Source organism: Ambystoma mexicanum, chromosome 10 (assembly GCF_040938575.1).
Source record: "Ambystoma mexicanum isolate Mex_15411 chromosome 10, UKY_AmexF1_1, whole genome shotgun sequence".
NCBI classification, from domain to species: domain Eukaryota; kingdom Metazoa; phylum Chordata; class Amphibia; order Caudata; family Ambystomatidae; genus Ambystoma; species Ambystoma mexicanum.
In genome coordinates, this window is record NC_090932.1 from 741,824,271 (window position 1) to 741,848,335 (window position 24,065).

The window sequence follows — 24,065 nt, forward strand, 5'->3', positions numbered from 1 at the left end:
CATCAGAGAAATGCTATAGATGGGCGCTTCCATTCCCTCATCGGGAAGGCGTGAAATGTCCCCTGCCTTTGGACAAACCTGTGCCAAGTGTGGCAGAGAGAATAATTTGGCAGTCGTCTGCAACTTTCCACCTGGACAGTCACAGGGGTACAACTCCATGCCATACAAACCGGAGCTCAGCTTGCACGGCACTGACCCAAGGAGAGATGCCAGCACAAGGAGGGACCTCGTAAGACATGTCAGGCAAGTGACAGGAAGATCCCTGTCACCCTCGCCTTCTACCGAGATCACGCAATGTGATTACGCCTATATGATTAATGGAGTGACAACGTCATCTGAAGGCAACATCACCCTACTAGTAGGCGATCACCAGGCCAAGTTTTTCATTGACACAGGTGCCCCTCTAAACAACATGTGTGTGTCAGAATATCGCAGGATGACATATCCCCAGCAATTCAGGCCGTCTGACCTAAAAGTCTTTCAGTGGGCAGCGAGAGGGACGGTGCGGAATCATGGGAAGTTCTTCACAACAATCTGCTACAAGAAAAAATGTGCACTAGCTGATTTCCAGGTACTACAAGGGGATGTCCCTGGGAACAACCTACTAGGCCACCACACTGCCTTTGAGAGGGAGATCGCGGCTGTGACCTACACCATGCAACACATCAGTCACACAAGCCTTCCCAACTCTGTTTGAAGGCATCGGATGCCTTAAAGGAGACCCTGTGACACTGCACATCGATAAATCTATACCGCCTGTGGCTCAGCACCCAAATAGAATACTGATTCATCTGCAACCGCTTATGGAAAAAGAGATACAGTGCTTGCTGAGGGAAGGCATAATAGAGTCGGCTGATGGTCCTACCCCCTCTATGTCCCCCATAGTGGCTGACATGCCGGAGCTCACTTGGACCCACTTGATGATTGCCTTCTTCAGCCTCTTTGAGGAGAGCAAGTACTGACTAGTCATCATGGAAGAAAATTTGCGATTTCCTCTAGTACACACAATACCATCTACTGCTGCCAGCACCATCATACCAGTGCTAGATAGCATCTTCTGTGCATGGGGCATTCCAGAAGTCCTCAAGTTGAACAACGGTCCACCATTCAGCAGCCTGTAATTTGCAAAATTCATACAATATATGGGCATCCACCACAGAAAGATAACTCCCCTATGGCCACAGGCAAACGGCATGGTGGAGCAATTCATGGGCAGCTTGAAGTGGGTCCTCCAACAGTGTGAGGTACAGTCCATGTCACTCAACCAGGCGCTGTGTAACATGCTGAGCATTACAGGAAATCCCCACATGGCACGACTGGAAAGTGTCCCTCAGAGTTGCTATTCGGCAGACGATAAGGACCAGACTTCCTCACCTGGCAAGTGACCCGAGCGAGGATGCAAAACAAGTCTAAGTGGTGGATGAACGCCAGAAACAGAACACGAAGACACATGCTGACAGCAAGAGACGAGCCAAGAGCTCTGGCCTGCATATCGGACACGAGGTACTTGTATGCAGATGGCAGGACAGGAAAACAGACTTGAGGATCGATCAGACTATCTGACGGTATCTCATATGAACAGAACAATAGTAACTGCTCGATCCCTCATCAAGGTGATCACTCGAAATGTCTACCATCTCAAGCTATACAAGGAAGAGGATCAAGAACATGATGAGAGAGACAACTCTGCAGCCTCATATGATTAGCCGGTGAGAGAGGAAACCGAAAAGGAGCAGATGACAACCTTTTTCGTTCAGCACTAATTTTGTGGAGGACCTTGCCAGTAAGAACCCTGATTGGTGTAGGATTTCACTCAGTGAGGACCCTTTGAGTAATCTGCCCTGTTTACGTAAACCTCTGTTACATTCGGATATTGCATGTCCGTTGCGTGTGACGTTCTGTCTGAGGTGAGCATTATTCCCCATCTACCACCCACAGAACATGCAGAGGTTGTCTACTTGAAGAGGTGTTGACTATCATCTTTCAATGCTGTGTGAGGGGTCAGCAATGCGAGGCAGACAACTGTTTGATCATTGTTCAAAACATGCCATTTGTTAAGGTGAAAATAATAGTAAATGCCTCACTATTCCTACACTACTGAGGATTTCCCTGCCTAACACAACTCAGGGGAAACGCTCTAACACAGGATGTCTGGCACTCACACTTAAACATACAATACAAAGAAAATATATGGCAATGCAACCAACATAAAGCAGGATAGTTACAGTTTCTTGTGAACCTTTTTAGTAACCTCGGTGAACTCCCTTCCCCAGGATTCAAGGTTAATTCAGCTCCACTGTTCATTGAAGAAAAAGAAGGGACTCCACATATGTAGCAACGTCTTAATTCAGTTCTTGAAATTCCAATAGCAAGGTAAAGTTTTGTTAACCAAAGTTCCAACAACAGAGTTCTTCTTCCTGATGAAATACAAGACTTTCCAATTCCTCAAAATAGCATCAATGTTATTCCCTGCCACAATGCTTTTTCACCACTGTCAAGAAGACTTCATACAGTACAAAAGAAATACACATTCTAGAAGGTTAGGGAAACATGAGTCTTGGTTAAGAGTATATATTCTTCTGTTCACATTGGAACACAACCCCAGCTCCAGTACTTTGTTATACAGCTACAGTTTCAGTACTTTGTGATACAACCACAGCTTCAGTATTAGGCTTCACAATAAGGGCTACCACTACTTCCACTTCAATTACTTCGCAGCTGCTATAGTTTACCATGAGGACATTTTCCTTCGTCTCATTGCATTCCACTTCTCTTGGGTCACTGAAAGTTTGCATCCACTGACAATCAGAAATACCACCACTGCTTCAGTAGTGTTAACACTCAAGGCAAACTTTGACAAGACTCCCTTCACAGTACTTCAACACCATCACATAGGCAAGACACTCTTCCTCTGAATGTCTTTCTTCAGGTCGTGTTTGCACATTAATGTCTTAAGTAAGATTATACTTCTGTTGGCCTCCCAGTATGGATAAGATTGCATTCTGACTCTTATAAAGGCTGCATTTATTGCAAATAGGGAAAGACTCTTGGATTTGTCAATGCTTGCTCTTTCTCTTCAGCCGCATATGCAATGATACAGTTTAACCACTTGGCTTCTTACAGGAGTTGTGATTGTTCGTGTGAATAAACAACAATGTCTTTTGCAATGTTATTCTTTGTAATGGAAGAAAAGCGACTACTTCTTTATACATTTTATGAGCTTTAAGGGTTTAACAATGGTCTTTGTAACGTTTGCTTTTCACGCGAGTGAAATGTGATTTACTCTATCATAAGCGAGTGCTACTTTCCCATTGTCCCTTTCTTTAACGACTTCAATGAACACTTGAGCTTGCTTCAGATTATACGTGAGTGAATACTGCAACCAAATACTGTTGCCGGCAATGTCTGTGCAATGAATCAGAAAACCAAGTTTGACTCACCGGCTTCTGTGAGCCTTGTTCTGTGGATTGCCCAACATCTACATCTTTGGGTACAACTTCTACTGCTTCTAACTTCTCAGGGACCCGCACTCTTCCTCGCTGAAGGTGTCTTTGGTCCAGCCACTATCTTTTGGAGCCCCTCTTACTCCTGACACCTGCGACTCACCCACAGCTCCTCGTTTCGGTCTTTAACACGGCTCCTGCACAGCAATCACGCAATCAGGCTCACATGGGGAAAGACAGCCTCCCTGCACGTCTTCCGTTGTGCAGCCTCTGCACTTCAGAGTTTGGGAAACCAGGACCCTCTCATAACAAGCTGATGAAATCTGCTGCATCCACGTTCTGGCGACTCTCTGGTGATCCCACATTTGCTTGATTTGCCAGCAATGTGTCTTCTTCCTTCTGCCTCTGCTGCTACAGCGCTCACTCCAGCCACAGTGCCAGCTCCCGCTCTTTGCCTGTACCTCAGGGGGCCTTTTATGCCTCCCAGGTTACTTCTGGTGTGGGCTGTTAGGCTTAATTGCCTGACTACTGCCATAGCATGTCTCTACAGCCCTCTTCCTCGTCCCAGCACTCTTGGGATTATGGGACATGTAGTCCCCAACAGTAAAATGAGTTCTTTTAACTTTGCTGTTTGGAAAACAGCCATCAAAAGTGTTGGATTACAAGTGAATGTTAAACAGGGGGGTTTTCCAGTCTTCCTGGCCTGTACCCTCACCCCCCACATGATCCTCCAGCAGTACATCACCCCCAGGGTTGGGATCAGGAAGCGTCTGCCTTTCCCATGCCACATGAGAAGGGTCCCAGGCCAGGTTTCTGGGAAGAATCATCACTGTTTCATCACATACCCATCCCCTCATGTCGCTGGTTTTCTCAGCCTCTAAGGGGAACCGGGAAAGGAAATCAACATTCCCTTGTTCTTTGCCTTTCCGGTGTTCCACTGAGAAGCAAAAAGCTGTAAGTCTAAAAAGCAGCGCACGACTCTAGCATTGGTATCTTTCCTCAAGCTTAACCATTTAAGAGGTGCATGATCAGTAATTAATCTGTACTTCTACCCTGTTAAATAGTGTTTTAAGTATGTTATTGCCCATTTGATGGCAAGGACTTCCAACTCTAGAGTGGCATAGTTATTTTCCTGATCAAACAATTTTCGACTTATATAGAGGTTTGGATATTCTACACCATCATGGAGCTGAAATAACTCTGATCCTAAACCAATATAAGAAGTATCCATTTGCAAAATAAAGGGGTGGTTGAAATCTGCCACTTTCAAAACAGGTTCACTACATAGTATAGGTTTCAACCAATCAAAACATTTTTGATCTTCTGGATACCATTTCAATTTCCGAGGGCCTACATTCTTAAACTTATCAGTAAGAGGGCCAGTGATGGAGGAAACATCTGGAATAAACCTTCAATAGTACCCAACAAGACCCAAACAAGCTCATAATTCTTTATTTGTTTTGGATGGGGAGGCTTTCATTACAGCATCAACCATGTCTGGTTGGGGCTGCACTAGTCCATTCCCTACAAAGAATCCCAGATATTTTACAGCGGATCAAGCTAAACTGCATTTTTGTGGGGTAGCTGTCAGTCCAGCTGTTCTCAATGCTCTGGTGACTTGGTACAGATGGAACACATGCTCAGGCCAGGTTTTGCTGCTTATAATGATATCACATAAGCCCCACAAAAGAATGAAAAGGGTCCTAGAACTTAATCCCCCAATCTCTGCAAAGTAGCAGGGGCCCCATGTTATAAAGGCAATACTTTAAATTGAAATAACCCAAGAGAAGTACAAAAAACAGTCTTGGGTTTATCAGAAGAGTTAACAGGAACTTGTCAATAGCCTTTAGTTAGATCAACAGTGGAAAGGTACTTGACATCTCCTAATTTAGCAATTAGATCATCTATCCTAGACATGGGGTAGCTATCAAACTGGGATACTTCATTTACTTTTCTAAAATGTATACCAAATCTCCAGGAATAATTTGGCTTGACAACTGATGGTTCCATAATGTCAGCCTTCAACATAGTTTCTACTTCCTGCTGAATAATTTGTTTTCTACTTTCAGGGATACAGTAAGGCTTTTGATGTACTACCTGTCCTGGAGGAGTACGTACATAATGTATACACCTTTCACTCTCCATGGTTCAGTTATAAACACGTCAGGGAACTGTTGTAAAAGGTCCAATAAATCTTGTTGATTTTGGGATAACTCAGGGGCGATTAACTGGTTCTCCTGGTTCTCCTCTGATAGAAGACTAGTCAATGTGACAGAGGTATATTTTTCCATAGGTTCTTTTCACTCTTTAAGTAAATTAATATGATATATATGAGTTTAAATGTTCCGAACAGGTTGGAATATTTTGTAATTGTAGGGTTCATCTGTTGCAGTACTTTGTATGGTCTGTGCCTTCTAGATAGCATTCTATTATCAGAAGAGGGAAGAAGGACTGAAACACATATTTTGCCCTATCGAAAAAAAAAGATCTCATTAAGGCCTTCCTGTCATGACATTCTTTCTGTTGTCCATGAGCTTTAACCATATTGAGATTAACTTTTTTCCTTACTTCTGCGATTTGTTCTTACAATTTGTGTGCCGTTTGGGATAAAGGAATAGTGGCTCTTTCCCTCTCTTCCCAGGTTTCTCACAACATGTCTATAACACATCTCGAGGTTCTCTTCCATATAACAACTCAAAAGGAGACACTCCAGCAGATTATTGAGGAATCTTTCTAATGGCCAACAGAGCTCAAGGTATCATAACATCCCAGTTCTTCCCGTCTGTTTCAGCCAATATCTTTAGAACATGCTTCAGAGTTTGGTTACACCTTTCAACTAATCCATCAGTCTGGGTATGATAAACTGGGATTCTTAAGGTTTTGATTTGAAGAATGTTTTTTACCTTAGCAATGAGTTTACTCATAAAAGTAGAACCTTGATCAGTGAGGATTTCTTTTGGGAATCCAGTTCGGGAGAAGAATGGTAATAGATGATTCAAGATTTGCTGGGAGGTATTATTCCTTAAAGGGAAGACTTCACGGTAGCAGGTTGCATAATCTAAAATAACCACAATGTATTTATTACCCAGTTTTGATGTTTCTAATGGTCCTACACCACACAAACCTTATGGGATAGCCTAGAATTAATGGGATCAACACTGCAGTAACAATCACATTTTATAAATAGTTTTGAGTTTGTGCAGATCAAGTCCACATGCCAAGTATAAAGGTCAAAATGAATGTAGCACTTAAAAGAAAAAAATGAAAAACACAGGGTGGTGTATTTATCAGGAAGTTAGGGTCTGTGCATGAAAGTGTCCTAAAAACATCAGGAACTAAAAAAGATACATTTAAAACATTTACATTGGGTACACTGCAAGGGGGCGTGGACTATCATGGATGCCTAGACCAGTGCTCCTGTGGCCTCTTGTTATAAGCAATGATTAAGGGATGTCCATTTCCACCCATGGTTTGCAGGTACGAGGGCAAAGGTGTAGCGGAACCCCACAAGGGCTATGCTCGGCTGAACTGCAGATTGATAACAGAGAACAGAGAGACATTATTTTGAGGATAGACAAAGGCCCAATAGAGGAAAGGATCTGGCCTGTGGAGGGCCTAGCGTAAAGGACACCGCCAGGTACTCGGGTTAATTTGTGACCTAAGAGAAGTCCTATGGCCATGACGCGGACACACGAGTAGCAAACGGCTGCTGTGGAGACAGCTGCAGCGGCCACGACTCCTGTGAAGACTGCAGGTGGGAAAGTCCATCTGGAGAGAGATCATTGCCCATTGAGTGTGTCCCCTCTTTCGGGGTCAGAGATCTTACTATACCGTCTCCGTTGGCAGGAGAAGGAGGTAGAAGCGGGTTAGGGGGCCGCATCAAGTGCTGAACCTTTAGTGCCTACCAAAGAGGGGAGGAGAATAATGAGGAAAGAAAAAGAGAAGAAAAAAAGCAGTCGGGTGGCAAGAGAGTTGCAGCAGCATGGGCGTAGACATCGCTTAGATTTGAGGAGTCATTGAACACAGGATTTAGCACCATCTGTGGACACTAAGAGAGAGCTGGAGGTGACTGGTACAAGGCTGGTTGTAGGGTGCATCACCAGGTTTGCAAAATGCTAGTGCAGCCCTCCACAAATATAGGAGATACTCAGATATGGTAACGGAGGGGCACAGCAGACACAGTGGAGTCCTCCATTCTTGTGACAAAACAAGACACTGCGGGCATCCTCTCTGAGATTAAAGCAATATGAGGCGACATTCAGTCTTCTGTTGCTGACTTCCAAGGCCAAGTGGAAACTGCAGAGAATAAAATTAAGGGACTGGAGAGAAATCAAGTAAATGATGACCTTGTTGAGATGAGAATGGCTGAAAGGTTGATGGAGATCGAGACAAGCGAAGAAGAAGTGCTCCTCAAGCTTGATGACCTCAAAAACCATCAACATAGGAACAACATCAGAGTACTGGGAGTGAGAGAACGGGATGGTGAATCACCCCTGGAAGTAGAAAGAAAGAAACGGGAGATTGTTCACCTCCAGTTTGAGAAAGAAGGAGGTAAAGATATACAGATAGAGCAAGCGCACACAGGAAGCAAAGCCTAGGGTAAGGGCTCTTGTTCAATAATAGTGCGGTTCCATCAGTACGCAGAGGAAGCTGAGGTGTTGGTTAAAGGTAGAATGATACCAGACATCGCCTACGACGGAGGGGCAGTCCGGATTTTCCAAGATCCATCAGGCCTTATATTATCCAGGAAAAGGGATTGTCGGCTAATCACACAATAGTTATTCAGTAGGGGGATTAAATATTGGCCAACCCTTTTGCTTTACAGATCGAAAACAGGAATGAGGAATATCGTACCACCATTGCTGCCGAAGCAGAACAATCGCTGAGCCACCTCTCAAACTTATTGATAAATGATCAATGCCCCTCTCAGGTGGAACAAGCAACCCAATGTCCATTACCTAGGGGCTTGACCTAGCGGAAAAGAGGAATTGGGGAAGGAAATGTATGAAACTGGGCACTCATCCTCTAGAAAGGGTACTTGAAATCTGAGGCTTGAGGAGGGGGAAATACAGGTGGATATTGGAAATTGCCTTTTGGGACATTGGTAATGGTGGACATGGAACTGTTGTGATGGAGGGAAGGAGTCTCTAGTGGCCCTCTGCTTTGAAGAGGGCATCTAAAGGGAAAGTTTTGTAATGGGGTGGTGGGTTTTGGTGTTTGTGATTGGGGAAAGTTTGGTGGGGGATTCAGAGGTGCCAGGAAGTTCAGAAGGGTTATTTATTTTTAATCAGAGGAATGAGGGGCAAGGCACGGGGGCATATGAGAGGGTTGTTGTGAGTGTAGAAAGTTTGCAGTTGACCAAGGTAATGGTGGTATCACAAGGGGGGCTCATCCTAGGTTGGACCAAGGCCCTAGATGGGATTGTAAGACTTCTAGACCCCTTTTTGTGTTGTTCGGCCTAGAGGAGGTGGGAGTAGAATGGAAGCGCCACCTGGCCATGTTCTATTACACCCTCCTGGCGACAGGGGCTTTTATCACTATTGGATGGAAACGGGAGTCCCTTCCTAGTGAGAGGTTGTAGGCATTCAAGACAAGGGAGATTTATGAAATGGAAAACATAACGGGTGCCCTCCACAACCTGTAACGGTCTAGGGAAATTGAATGGTCTGCCTTTCTGAGGAAATACAATAGGGTGGAGGATCAGCCCTGACAGGGAACCCAGGGAAGAGTCTTGGAAGTTGCCCGTAATCATGGTTATGATGCTGGCAACGGGAACCACCGCGTCTTTGGCTTTGGTTGGGTGATTGTACTGCCTCAGTGAAATTTACTTTGGTACTCTTCTTCCGCTACCTCTGACAGTGTGCGGCATGGGAGGAGAAGGGTGAGTGGGGGGGAGAGAGGTGTGGGTTCTGTTGATGGTGGCAAAATGTATGTTTCATGACAGTAGATGTGTACTGTTTCATTTCACTGCAATAAATTAGAATGTGCAATAAAAAACATTAACATCTTGACAAAACTGCTGACTATTTGGCAAGGCAATATCTGCAGTCTGGTACAAATTCCAGAAGTGTTCATTCCAGGCCTCAGGACTAACATTATTCTTAATGACAGAATAACCATTATGTTTAGGTCCATGACCTACACATTTCCAAAAACACCCTGAATTTTCTTTTCTGCTTCAGCCACCATGAGAACTTCCCACCCAATTTACATAGGTTCTAGTTGTCTTATTTTGGATAAATCTCTTGTATATTTTCCTCAGACTAGGAACATTATGGTGGTCTCGAACTGCAGATTTTAAGTTGGCTAGTAAAGACTTTCTAGCATTTTTACAGTGATTTTCTATCCATGTGTGCCTTGGTGCATTTGTTAAAACAATGCTTGACTTCAGAAGAATTGTCGAATACCATCTAATAGATTTGTGAATTCAGACCAGTTGTTTCTGGGGAAGCAACAGAAGACAAGCAATTATCAATGCTTCTAATACTATGGCCCTCATTACGAGTTTGGTGATATCCTGTCAATACCACCAAGCGGAATTAGCTTTCCCGCTGCCCGATATCCCGGTATTTCTAGGCTATTACAGGCAGCGGGAATGCCGGAAATTCCTCATTCAATAGAGCCCCGTAGGACTCTATGGGAGGAATTACCTGAATTACTGGAACCAGTAATACCATTGTCGGTATTTCCTGCAGTTTTTTGCCGGTGGGTGCCTGATTTCCTCCAGCTCTTGGCTGGAGGTAAATCGGTCACCTCCACTCGCAAACGTGTAGTTTCCTGGTGCGGGAAAAATGCCATTACTGACCCCAAATCTCTGAGAAATGTTGGGATTAGAATTGTATCCACATTTGTATCACAATATATTTTCTGGTGATTGGCTGAAGGATTACCTTACTGTATTTTAATATTCACATTAATATAGTCGCTAGTAGTTACATTTTATTTTTAATAGCAGCACAGAGTGATCACTATCGATCATGGGAATTATTTCAAATTCGTTAATGCTCTTACTGTTGTAAAAGAAATAATCAATTATCATGGTACCATCATGATTTAGGAAGTAAGGTTTTGCAGCAATATCCTACAAAAAATGACCAGGAGTGTCATCCCCATTCAGATAGCAATAATACAGCACAAGGCAAGAAGAATCTACATGTGGGTCACTCAAAATTAGTGTGGGCATTCAAGGGCCGTGTCCTTATTGAAATCAAATAATCCCTCAGATGGGCCAATCCACAATTTTGAGTTATAATCCCCACCTATAATTAACCCTGGCAGAAACAATCTTTTTATAAATATGCTTTCCATTTGCAATCTGCCTTTTTTTGCTTGGTGTCCTGAGAAATTACATATAGAAGAGAACTTAAATAACAATCAGCCCTCACGAGGAAGCAACATCCTCCTGAATTCTTAGCACTTCTGTTTAAACCTTCCAGCTTATTTAAAGTAATAGGCCCATCCAGATGTGGTGGAGTAACAGACCAAGTTTATTAAAGGATAATAATGTCAGTTTTTTTTTTTAGATGAATTTCTAACTTAGTTCCCAAGCCACCTATATTCCAAGATAGTGCAGTGATTTCTCTGATGTAGTGCAATCATTTATCTAATGGACTAAGATAAAAGCTCCAATAATGCACCATCAGAGAGCATTAAATCATCATTAGAGAGTGGCAGGGATATTACAGATATTCATTTGCCTTGATTTTACTACCTGATACAGGGATTTTTGTTCTGTGGACGGTCACCCCCCCATTTAGTTATCACTTGGTGTAAATCAGCGTTTGGTATCAGTCAGTCTACATCTTCCGAGGACGTCATAATTGCTTCATTTAGCTGCCAGACACAACCGTAATTTCAAACTCTTGGTAAAGAATGACAATCATAAGATACAAGTAATGGAGTGATAAAAGTCCAATTTTAAATCTTCTAAATGGTGAGATTAGATGTTAATAAATCTGCTACTATCCTCAGATTTTTGCAAGCGTGCACTATGCAATCCTCTTTCAATTATATAATTATATAATGTTGTTCCTATCCATGTGGTTCTCCTAGCAATTGGAAGCAACAGAGGGTTAATGTCAGTGCCCCCACTGTTGGCGCTTCTCCAATGATTTGAATGATAAGGGATGTGGTGCGTTTCCACTTCGACACCTAAAGTATTAATTACCTGGATCAAAATAACAGTAAGAATCTGAACTTCCAGAGCTAAATTAAGTCTGCAGAATGTATCTGCTATTGGACTCTCACCAGAAGAAAGGCCACATCCATAATTCTTCTGATTTACATTTTTTCAAAATATATATTGATAATTTGGCATTACACCCTTCTTTGGCTGTAAATCATTTCAATGGTACTAGCATTCTTCTTAACTGAGTCCTTCCAAGATCCCATTTTGTCTAAATTACATGATTCACAGGCATCTTCTTGGTTTGTGACAAATTATAAGCACCTACAGTACTATAAGGATGATTAAGTACATTGGATTCCGTACCCACAATCTCCTTTTCAATGTTATTAGATGTTCCCCTCCAACATAAATTAACTGATATAATTTATCTATCTTTTCACTAACTGTCACAAGCCTAGAAACCACCACTTTGTTGGACTTTGCAATTGCAGATTCATCAGGCTGCTCATCCCTCATTGGTTCCATCAAGAGAGGAATTCCCTTACTTGCATAACTAGCCCTAAACACCATTGAGAGTAAAGGGTTATAGCCTGTTATATGTGGAGGAAGACCTGGCACACCTTGTTTCAAAGTATGATTTTTGTTTTTGTGAGAATCCTTTACATTAGTATTTTTTTAGCTGTCTGACTCACATTTGGAGGACTGTTAGATAAATTGTTGCAGACATATTTTCCCTTCATTGGGTTCCATCAGAGAGGTGTAGTTTGGGTCTCGAGGCCCAGCAGGCTCAGGAACCATGGCCTCCCCCTTAATTCACTGCTTAATCAAGAGGATGAGCATTCAGTTCTTAAATCAAATGAACCGAATACATATTGTGAAAATCCAATCAGAGATACAGGAGAAGAAAAATGATTGTTATCTTGTATTTAGGGATGACCAGCATTAGTCAATGTCTGAGCTTATAGAAATTAAAGTCCAATCTTTAAAACCTACTCTGTTTGTTAATAATAAATGTCATTAAAAATGTGGGTCTTGAGACTTTGAACATAGCGAATGCCTCTTTGCACAGGACTTACTTCCTTCTGCTTTAAAGACGGGTAGAATGTTACCCCTTTAAAAAAATATATATCTAAATACAGTTTAGGCAAATTGCTGCTTTGCCATTTTTACAAAAGATAATGAAAAAAAGTGGATATGCAGTTACAAAAACATCTGGATCGAGATAATCTACTTTAAGCCTATCAATAAGGATTCATACTGGGTGCAGCAATGGAATTACAACCCTTCAGGTGGTACATTTTGCACTTCAGATTTTGCAGGCTGCCTGTTTGTGTGTTTATGGACCTCTCGGCAACTTGTGATATGGTAGATCATGATATACATGTGTATTGGGGGCAAGGTTCTTGAGTGGTTTACATCTTTTTATCTGGTCGAAGTCAATTTGTGACGTGTGGAGTGCCTCAGTGGCCAATACTATCACCTATCATATTTAATATGTGTAGTGAGCCGCTGCGTGGTCTACTAATGTAGTCGGATGTTAATCAACCAATAGGCTGATGACACACCCCCTTCTCTGAAAGTCTTATCTCCTGAGTATATTCACGGCAACAGGGATTGCTTTTCCTGCATCATGGCCTGGATGTTTTCTGTGTCTCTGAAACTAAGCCCTCAGAAGACTGAGCTCCTTGTTCGGCTGCATCAAGCTCATTTGATCCAACCCTAACAGGTGCTGCTAGATCATTGGGCTATCATTTAGATTCTCAAGCTTTAAAAGCCATGCAGAGGAAAAGGCTCAAGCTGTGTTGCTTCACATTAATTTATTGAAGAGAATAAAACCTTTTCTGACAGATGATACATTCCAGGCAGTGTTGCGGCCACTGGTTATAGCCCACATTCATAGAGGGAAAGCTCGTCAAAAAGAGGTCCCTACATCTGTATAGCTACCTGTGCAGACTATGTTTCATCCTCCAGCTAGATTGGTGGCAGGGAAGAGAAAATGTGTCCATGTCTCCCCATTATAAATTCTCTGCTTTGGTTCGCTTTGAAATCCCGTATTCGTTCTAAAACACCCTGAACTATTTATAAAGTCAGTAAGCTAGTAGAACCCTGGTATTTAGCTGTAATGCTTCAGATATCTGGCGGTACTCATACAAATCTGAGAGCTAATATTCTAAAACGAGCTCCTGAAAGCTAAAAAGGAAACAGGCTGGAAACAAGGTTTTTCCTGTTATGCTCCTATTCTGTGGAACTCATTGTCAGTAGCTCTCTGCCATTCTCCGGCCCCTCTCTGCTTTAAGAAGGAATTAAAAGCCTTACTATCTCGTAGTTGGAAATGACCCCTGCTTTTAGTACATTTTATGTCAGCCTATGGATGAATTATGTTAGAACCATTTCATGATCAGGTTTTGTTTGTGTTAATACGTTTAATAAGCACTATATAATCTTTAGTGTAAATTGTGATGAAAGTATAATGCGGTCTCTTTGTTGACTATGTACACTACGATACGATATGATATGTCATTCATAACGCGCCTGTACACAAGTGTTTCTTAGCGCGACAAGACAAGGGAGGGAAAACAGATGGAGGACAAGACAAACAAACTTACTAGGCCTTGTGTCTTTCAGATCTGCAAGTGCGACAATGCATGGTGCAGGGGGAAGTGCCAGGGAGAGGGAAGGGGAAGTGCAAACAGAGCAAAAATAATCTGAGTAAGTGCAAGGCTGGAGGGGACTGTAGAGGTTACCGTTACAGCCCATAATTGCGCGGTCGGGCCGGAGGCAGTCACAGGGGAGACTGATCATGGAGGAGCCTGGTACTCAGTGAGACTCAGAGGGTGGCCAAGCAACCAGTCGGCACAGCGGACAGGGTAGTCCAGCAGGGGCGGGAAGAGAGAAAGCAGAGGAGAAAAGGAAGGACTTGAGCTGCTTCCGGAACTGCAGGTGGTCCGGTTCAAGTACCATTGTTCAGCACTCTGTTATCCTTTTGCATTAGGTGTGCACAAATATAAAAAATAATACCGAATACACTGCTTTTAAACGGAAACGGATAGGTAAAGAAAGTGTAGAGTTTCAAAGACTTCACCAGTTTTTGCATTGCACTATATTTAGCAGTGTTGCTATCAATGATATCTACCGCCCATAAACCTAGACACAACCTGATCTCTATCTATAATATGCAATTACCTAACAGACAAATTCTGTGTTACTTAGATAAAACAATAGTTTTATCACTGTCAAAAAGCAATCGTTAATTAGACAGTCCGAGTGGTATCCTCACCTGCCTACAAATCAGATTTCCAAGGCTGAATTTTAGTAGATGTGATGTTGTGAAATCCATGTCTTGGTGGAGCCTAAATAGCAAATGCAACATTGTTATTGGAAGAATGATACAGATAACAAATAATAGGAACAAGCACAGAAGTCAACACAATAATCTATCTTTCCGAATTCAGCAAAACCACTCCATGCACTTCTCGTGACACTGCTGATGACGTCTCCCCACATAGTATTTCATCTATAAAATTGGGTCATTTATTCATGCATGTATTACAGTTGGATGGTGCATTGTTTTTTGTATTGTTCTTCATATGAAATGTAAACCGCCCATGAAAGTAATGTTTGTCTACTCTTGGCCCTCAAAGGAAATTTAAACACTCCACAGGGCTGAATGGATGTGCATCAAATTTGTGAAAGCATGCGTTCAGGGGCAGACGCCCGCTCATGGCATAGGTTTGACACACATCCGTCCAGCTGGTTGGGCTGTAGTTGAAACCAAAGATTTGTCTATGAAGAATGAAAGGGAAAACATACGTTTTGATATCTCCCTGAAATTCAGTCCATTGGGAAACACATTTGGATAATGTTACATGTTTTCATTTTAAAGTTTATAAGTTAATAAGTACTACAAATAAATGCTCCAGACATAATGATATCATATTCTGCATCAGTTTAGTGTTCCATTTCATGCTGTTATTACATATAAAATATAAAATATACATCAAAAGAGGTCAACAAAAATATTCAAACTTATTTAATTAACAATGTAAAATTTGGGGTAATTATTGATCTCATTGGTGATGTCATGTATGATGTAATCAGTGATGCCATCAATGATGTCTTCTATGATGTCATCACCATGGCCATAAACTGCACCACACGGGCCGCAACGATCAGGTGGACTTGTGCGAAATGTGATTGCTAAATTTGAGGGGTTTTGTTGCATCAAATCTGATCATCCTCTTTCTTAACTAAGGGTTTTTACTGAATTTCAAAGATTTTGTTGCTATGTATTTTTCACGTAAATCTGATCACCTTAACTCTCTCCTAACTAATGTTTTTTCACTGAACTTCAAGGGTTATGTTAAACTATAATTTCTTTGGGGCCCACTATCCATGGCCACTGTACATGTTGCACCAATAGGTTTCTTTGGGACCCACTAGATATGGCCTTTAGCCATGGCCAGTGGCCCTGGGCTTCGACCGTGGACATTGTACATGTTACAGCAGTAGGTTTCTTCTGAGCCCACTAGCCATGGTCTTCAGCCGCGGTCACTGTGTATGTTGCAGCAATAGATTTATTTGGGGCCACTAGCCAGCACTTTTGGCCGTGGTCACTGAACATGTTGCAGCAATAGGTTTCTTTGGGGCCCACTAGCCATGTCCTTCGGCCATGGACACTGCATGTGTTGCACCAATAGCATTCTTTGCGGCCTGCTAGTTAAGGCCCTTAGCCATGCCCAGTGGCCATGGCCTTTGGTCGTGGTCTCTGTACATGTTGCATCAATATCATTTTTTTGGGGCCCTCTAGCCATGGCTCTGGCCTCTGAACATGTTGCACCAATGGGTTCCTGTAGGAGCCCACTAGCCATGACCTTTGGCACAGAGACTCATTACCCCCTGCCTAGGAGATGTGATTACTGCAGGGGTAAAATTACTTTTTTTCCCACTCGCTCCTCATTCTCACAGGATTCACCTGATATTCCCCTGATAATGGCAACAAACTGCACATATAGCGGCATTGAACGACCCATGTCCGTGGGATTCTCCCAGTATTCTGCCGATAACACTCGAAAATCACAAACTCTTCCCTATCCTCACACGCACTCACCAAGTGCCCCCTCCTCTTTCCATGGTCCCCCCCAATCTCCTCAATTGCATTTTTCCTCTCTGGCCCTATCCTGGCCATTACCCCCTAACACTATTTGGTTTGTGTGAGGCATTTTCTTCTCCGAGGGGGGCTTGGTTGAAATGCGAGTGCTGAATTTCAGGGGTTTTGTTGCGTTAAATTTGATAACCTTTTTTCTCTTAACAAATGTTGTTTCAATTAATTTCAAGGGTTTGCTGTACCTTTGCTTCCCCAGGGCCCAAAAGCCCTGGCCTTCTGCAGTGTCCAGTGGCCATAGCCAAACATGTTGCATAGTTTCTTGAGGTCTTCGGCTGTGGCCTCTGTATCTTTTGCACCAATATCTTTCTTTTTGGCCCACTTGCCATGGCGACAGGCATGTCACACTATTAATTTGTTACCAAACACCCATTGCCCGCTGCCCAGTATATCTGGGCACTTCAGATGTTAAACCTTTTTTTTCTAACTCCTTACTTATTCATGTGATAATTTCACAGTAACAATTTCCAATAAGACATATTACTGCGATAGAGTAGCAGCTCACTGATTCCCACGATAACTGGAAATATTGCTCAGAATAAAAAGAATACCACGTCCTCACAGGCACTCAACATGTGTCCCCCTTCTTTATTCCAGGTCCCTTCACTCCACTTAATTGCTTTTTTTCACTCCCTAATCCTCTCCCATTAGCCCCTATCACTCATCGCTTTGGGTAAACTAATTTGTTTTCTTTATTTTTTTTTTCATTCTTTTTTATTTATTTATTTATTTATTTATTTATTTATAATATATACATGAATACAGAAACATTACCTTTAAATCTATCCAAGAAATTGCAAGAAAACAACAAACACATACAAATCTAATAGAAATCATTAAACAAGTTCCAAATCTTCTCATATGATGACAATTTACATTTCAGTTTATATATCAGCTTCTCAGTTCTTGACAGGCCATGCATCTCTTGTATCCAATCCTCAAAGGAAGGAGGTACCCGACCTTTCCACCCATGGAGAATCAGTCTCTTGGCCACAATGAAAGCCCTGAAAGACCACTTTTTAAGTGCAGAGCTGACCTCGGCCATCCCAGAATCATCTCCAAGGACTACCGTCCTAAAATCCAGTACAGACCCACCACCAGTTATCCTGTCACATACATCACAAACCTTAATCCAAAATTCTCTCACCCTCACACAGCTCCATAGCATGTGCTCCAGTGACCCAACATCTTGAACACATCCCCAACAATCTGCACTGTCAGACATGCCTCTTTTATGAAGCGTTTCCGGGCACCAATATACGCGATTCAGAATCTTTATCTGGGCAGACTTTTCACTCAGATTCAGCGAACACAGCAAGACATTTGCACAGATATTCTTCCAGGCATCAATGTCTATCTCTGACCCAATCCTCTCACTCCAGACTGTCCGTAAATTGTCATTACTCTGATAATGTGACACGATTTGCTTGTATAGTCGACTGGCCAATCCATCCCTCTCCTCATCCGAACCTGTCATGAAAGCCCTCACATCCCACGAGTCAGACCAGTCCACCTCCCCAACCGCCTTTTTCAGGCATCTATAAGCAGAGTCAGATAGCCCATCAAAATTATATCTTTCCCTCAGTTCTGCAGCAGTCCACCACCGATCCTCATTCCCCAAATCAGAAACCAGTTTAATATTTAACAAGAACCAATCAGGCCAAAAAATTGTCTGTGAATTATCTCTAATCCTGGGATTCAGCCAGATAGAGGCACTCCTACATTTAAATGCATCGCGACCCAGCAATGATAAAACTTCAATCCATGAATTGCGCAAAAATGACGTAGCCAACAGACTGCCACCAAGAATCTTTGCATTAGTGGTCAACAAGGCTTCCAGGCCCAGCGGCCCATAGGCACCTGACTCCGCCACCGCCCAGCCATGTAGATCACCAGTCAAAAACGGAACAAAAGAATGAGCCGAGAAGGCCAAATGGTAGGCCCTAAAATTTGGAACACCCAAACCACCCAAATGGACTGGAAGTTGCAATTTCCATAGACTAAGGGCCTCATTACACGGTAGGCGGTAAACCATGGTTCATGCCGGTAATTTACCGGTACCGCCTTGGAGGAAAGGGGAATTACCGCCCTATTCCAAGGTTGGCGGGGCGGTTATTCCTCCTTCCTCCATTGCCCTTCCCCATTCCCATATTTGCCCCATAGGGCATAATGCAAATGGGGAAGGCGCTAATTACGGCACCGCAAATTGCGGTACCGTAATTAGCTCCACTGGTCCCTTTGCGGGTTGTTTTTTAACGCCTGCAAGAAGCAGGCGTTAAATTCCCCACCCCGCAAAGGGACCTCGTAGTAAGGCGGTAAGGATTTACCGGTACCAGTAAAATACCGGTACCGGTAAACCCTTACCGCCTACCGTGTAATGAGGCCCTAAGTCTTGGAGGTTTTCGGTCCCACAAAAATTCCTGTACTAGACGATCCAAATCTCTCCAGTAACCACTCTTAATTTTCAACGGAAGCATGTTATATACAAAGTTAATTCTAGGCGTCATATTCATTTTCAGGGCATTAACTTTCCCCCACAGTGAGAGATGAAGCAGCGACCATCTTTCCAAATCCATTAAACAATCCTGAATGAGTACACTCATATTTTCATCAACCATAATGGAGACTGGATGCGTCAACCACACCCCTAAATAGCGCATACGCACATCACACCAGGAAAACCCTAACCCCGTGACCAGAGCCTTATCACACCAGTTGGAAAGGGGCAAGACTTCAGACTTCAAGCAGTTAATCTTGTATCGTGAACAATCGTGGTAATCAGACAAAATCCTCATCAGACAGGGCAAGGACTCTTCTAAATTCTGCAGCACCAAAAAAAGATCATCCACATAAAACCAAGCCTTTTGCATGACACCCCAACAATTAACACCTTGTAAAACCGGTTAATTTTTAATGCAAACTGCTAGAGGCTCAATTGCCATAATAAATAACAATGGAGAAAAAGGGCAACCTTGGCGCGTGCCTCTATACAAACAAAAAGGTTCTGGTACCACCCCATTAGTCTTAACAGCTGCAGTTGGATTGGCATATAGAAGAGCTACCCAAGAAACAAAATCCTCACCCAAATTCATCTTCCTCAGTACTGAAAACAAATAATCCCAACTGACCCTGTCGAAAGCTTTCTCTGTGTCAAGAGAAAAAACCGCCGCATCACTGTCCATTCTATCCGCCATTTCCATGGTTAGTATCAGTTTCCTAATATTACTGGATGTACGCCGATTTTTCATGAATCCAGACTGCTCTACACCAATTAAAGCCGGCAAAAACTGCACTAGGCGCGTAGCCAGAACCTTGGCAAGAATCTTATTATCGGTGTTGATAAGGCAGATTGGACGATAACTAGCCGGGAGGTTACTGTCCTTACCCTTTTTCAAAAATACTGAAATAGACGCATGGTTAGTACTTTTAGGCAGCGTCCCAACCAGTTTACTAGAAACAAACATATCTCTCAACAGTTCTAAGGCCGAATTCGGGAGGATCCGATAAAACTCACATGGGAGACCACCTGGGCCCGGGGATTTACCCACATTCAGCCTTGAAATAGCACTTTTGATCTCATCAACCGTTATCATATAACTAACTAATTTGTTTTCTGAGTGCTTCTTGCAGCCACGCTGCTGTAATATTGCGAGATTCACGCGGTCTTCCCCTTATAAACTGAAAATGTTCTACCCGTAACCGGATTTGCAACTCACCCTCAAATCCCCAACTTCACATGATGTCTTCTTACCACTCCTGACCGATGTGATTGTTATTGCTATTGCTATTGGTATTGCTAATTATAAAGCAACACCATCTAAGCTCTGTCATTCAAAGCAATCAGTGTTCCCCTAAGAGTGACTACATAAACTGATTTCGAGAACGTTATTTTAAGGTCGTGGGGGAGTTCATTCCAAAGTTTAATGGCATCCTTTTTCTTCCTCCAAATAGCATTTTGAGTTCTTTCATTTGTGGCTTCTCCCAATAATATTGCGGGAATCAGTCACATTGAGGAACAAAACAATATATATAAAGGTTTAATGGAAGGGGGGCACCCCCATGTCTCTGTTGAATATTTAAAAAACTACTGGATGGATTTCCGCAAACCAGTCACGGACATTAAGTCAATGCTTTGTGCCCAAATTGTTTCCTATTTGGTCCAAATCTGGCAAGCATTTTTCTCTATGGGAAAAACATTTAAGTGGACTGAAAACGACATTTTCATGTTTTCTTAAAAACCTTTTCATTTTCAACAAATCGTTCCCAAAATGTCCAATTTGGGGGGGGGGGGCTTGACAACCTTTTCGATCAGAAAATGTCACCCAAATCCATCCAGCAAGTCAAAGGTTATTCCTTTCGCTTAGCCTCTCTGCTGCAAAGCACCAAAGCCGATATAACGTTTTAGGGAGCAGGGGGCACCCCCTTCTCTGTAAAATGTTTTAGAAACTACTGGATGGGTTTACCCCAAATCAATGCTTTGTGCCGAAATTGTTTCTTATTTGGTCCAAATCTGCCTAATGGTTCAGAAACGGCACTTTTTCTCTATGGGAAAGTGAATGGGCTGAAAACGGTGGTGTATTGTTTTTTTCATTTTAAAACATTGTTCCTAAAGTTTGCGGTTTGGTGGGGGCAGGGGGATTGTCCTTGGCAAATGTTTTGTTTGAAATATTGCATCCAAATCCATCCAGCAAGTCAATAGTTATTAACAATATAATTATCTGACAAAATGGCTGTGTTTTCATTTCTGAAAAGTCACTCAGCCTCTCTGCTGAGAAGCACCATGGGAGATATAGCTGGAGCAGGGGCAACCCCCTTCCCTGATGAATATTTTTCAAACTCCTGGACAAATTTACTGCAAACCTGCCCCAGAAATCGAGTCAACGCTTCGTGCCCAAGTTGTTCCTTATTTGCTCTTCAAGGCGCAAATGGGAAAATTAATGGGAGTAGGCAAAAAAAAACATTCTTTTGCTTTCTTAATTACTTTTTCAATCTTTAATTAATTGTCCCCAAAATTGCCCGGGACAAACCTTTTATTTGGAAAATATCAGCCAAATCGTCATGCAAGTCAAAAGTAATTAGCAATATATTTTTCCGGATTTCCTATGGATCTAGGCAATCACCTTAACGATAGTGTGGGTTGTTAGGAAAGATTTCCCTTGGGTGCAATTTTCCCTCCATTTATGGACCCCCAAAACATTTTGCTTTTGTTTGGCTAACCTAACCTTAGTCTTTCACTATGTTGCCATTTCTTTTGTGACTTTTTAGCTATGTGCCAAGTACCTTACAGTACCGCTCATAGGGGTCCTTTTGTTGTATGGCCCTAGACACCCTCTAAGGAAGTTTTGGTGAGGGTACGTGTGCTTGTGATGAACTGGCAGCAGCAGTTTACTTTTATAGTATTTTTACTTCTTTTTAATTAACCATATTGCGTTTAGCGCATTTGGCTCAAGACTTTGGGCTGTGCCACAAAGTCTTTGTCGCCTGCATGTTATGTGGGCTGGTGCCCAGGAAGTGCCCAGGAAGAGGATTGGGACTGTCTGCTCCCAATCCACACTACTGGTGCCAGTATGTCTGGTATGCCTGAATGACTGGGACCACTGTGGACCGTGATGGGACACTGTGGACTGGGATTGGTCCACGTCTGGAGTGCATGCAAGCGAGCAGATCTTCAATTATCACAGATTTCGAAACAAATCTTGGATAAGAGAAGGGGCTCTGCATTTCTCTGAACCACAGAAGGAGCCAAGTATCCTGAAATGCTAAAGCAGACCTGAGGAACTGCTGGAGACGTGCTGGAAGGTTTAGCACCCTGCACCCGCTGTTGTCCCGTCGGACCACTGTTTTTGCATCGATGACGGAAGGCCTGCAAGGGTGCTTCAACCCTTTGTGGTAGTGGGAGACTACTCTCGGCACCTCCTGATTACACTCCCAAAGAGCCTCATCGGAAGTGTTCCTGGACCATACAGCGAACTGACCAGATCGAACCTGGGGTATCATAAAGGAGCACCGCCATCCCGAGTTGACACTTGAGACTTAAGGAATCGCCAGCTTATGGTCCTGGGCCCTCTCCTGCCAAATTTCGTATTCCTCGCTCCTCTGGGTCACTATTTAAGAGAGTGTGCCACATCGTGAGTATTTGTGGTCCCTTTGTCGCCCTGCTCTGGGCATTGTAGTAGCCTTGCCTGTATGCCCTCCTGTGCCCTGAGATGTGCTGCACTGGAACTCTCCTCTTTTCTTCATCGAGAGCTGAGAAAAGCCTACTGTCCCGCCACTGACGATCGTCCCATCCTGCAGCTGCTGAGAGCCGGAGTGACATGCAACTGCAGGGGTTGAACCTACAAGCAATCTGGCCGAGACTGGTAAAGTTTGGCCCGGGCTGTGTTGAGGATCGGTGAGTACTTGCATCACTTACAGGTGGCCCCCTGGCACAGCCATTGTTCTTTACACATGAGAATCCCTAAAAAGATACTCACCTTAGCTGGGTTAACCTGCACTCCCTAGCTATTCCCGAAACTCGAAACATTGCGCTGCCTGTAAGGGTAGATGCACCTCGAATAGTGGGATACTGTTCTTCATCACCTCAAGCCCCTTCCTAAACTACTACAGCTCCCCGAAGAGGACCCATTGTCCTTCATTACACCAAACCGCATGTTTTCAATGCACTTCTGTACTTTTGAGTACAAGGCTGGACTGTTTATGTTAGGGATCGATTATGAAGAACTGCCTAATGCTATATTTGTGTTAACTTACCCTTCTGTTGCAGGTTGTGGCTGTGTTTTCCCCTTTACCACATTAGGGAAAACATAACTGTAATTGACTGTGTCCACTGACAATGTAAGTGAAAGGCGTGTGTCGTAACCGTTTTGTATTACTGTGGGTTATTTGTGTTTAATTAATAAGGCCTGTAATAAATGTATATGAAGTTTTTAAGCGTATTCTGTGGAGGTTTACTGTATGTGCTCACTGTGGGATTCCGATCACTGTCACCCTCCTGAAACCTAGTCTTGACCGCATGCCAAGCTACCGTGATTAGGTCTGGCTAAACTAAACTAGGGTTACCTCCTAAACTTCTGCGCACCAGGTCAGAGTTTAGAACTCCATTTTTACAGGTGCACTATAGTTAAGGTCAGTACCATCATCCATAGGAAACCCAAACATTGAATTGCTATAACTTTTGACTTTTAGGACAGATTTGACTGTTATTTTGCAAACAAAATGTTTGTCTGTCCCCTCTCCTCCAACCCCCAGATTGGAAATTCTGAGACAGATTTGTTAAAAAATAAAAATGTTATTAAAAAAGTAAATAAATGCTGTTTTTGGCCTACTCCCATTC

The 24,065-nt window shown here is 42.9% G+C and overlaps 1 protein-coding gene across 1 annotated transcript in view; it reads right to left on the reverse strand.

Moving 5' to 3' along the window:
- MINDY4B (MINDY family member 4B) overlaps window positions 1-24,065 on the reverse strand; it is a 322,694-nt gene that overhangs the window by 43,504 nt on the left and 255,125 nt on the right. Inside the window, exon 9 of the mRNA XM_069620371.1 lies at window positions 14,849-14,921. Coding sequence (XP_069476472.1) covers window positions 14,849-14,921 — 73 coding nt within the window. The remainder of the gene's footprint in view (window positions 1-14,848; window positions 14,922-24,065) is intronic.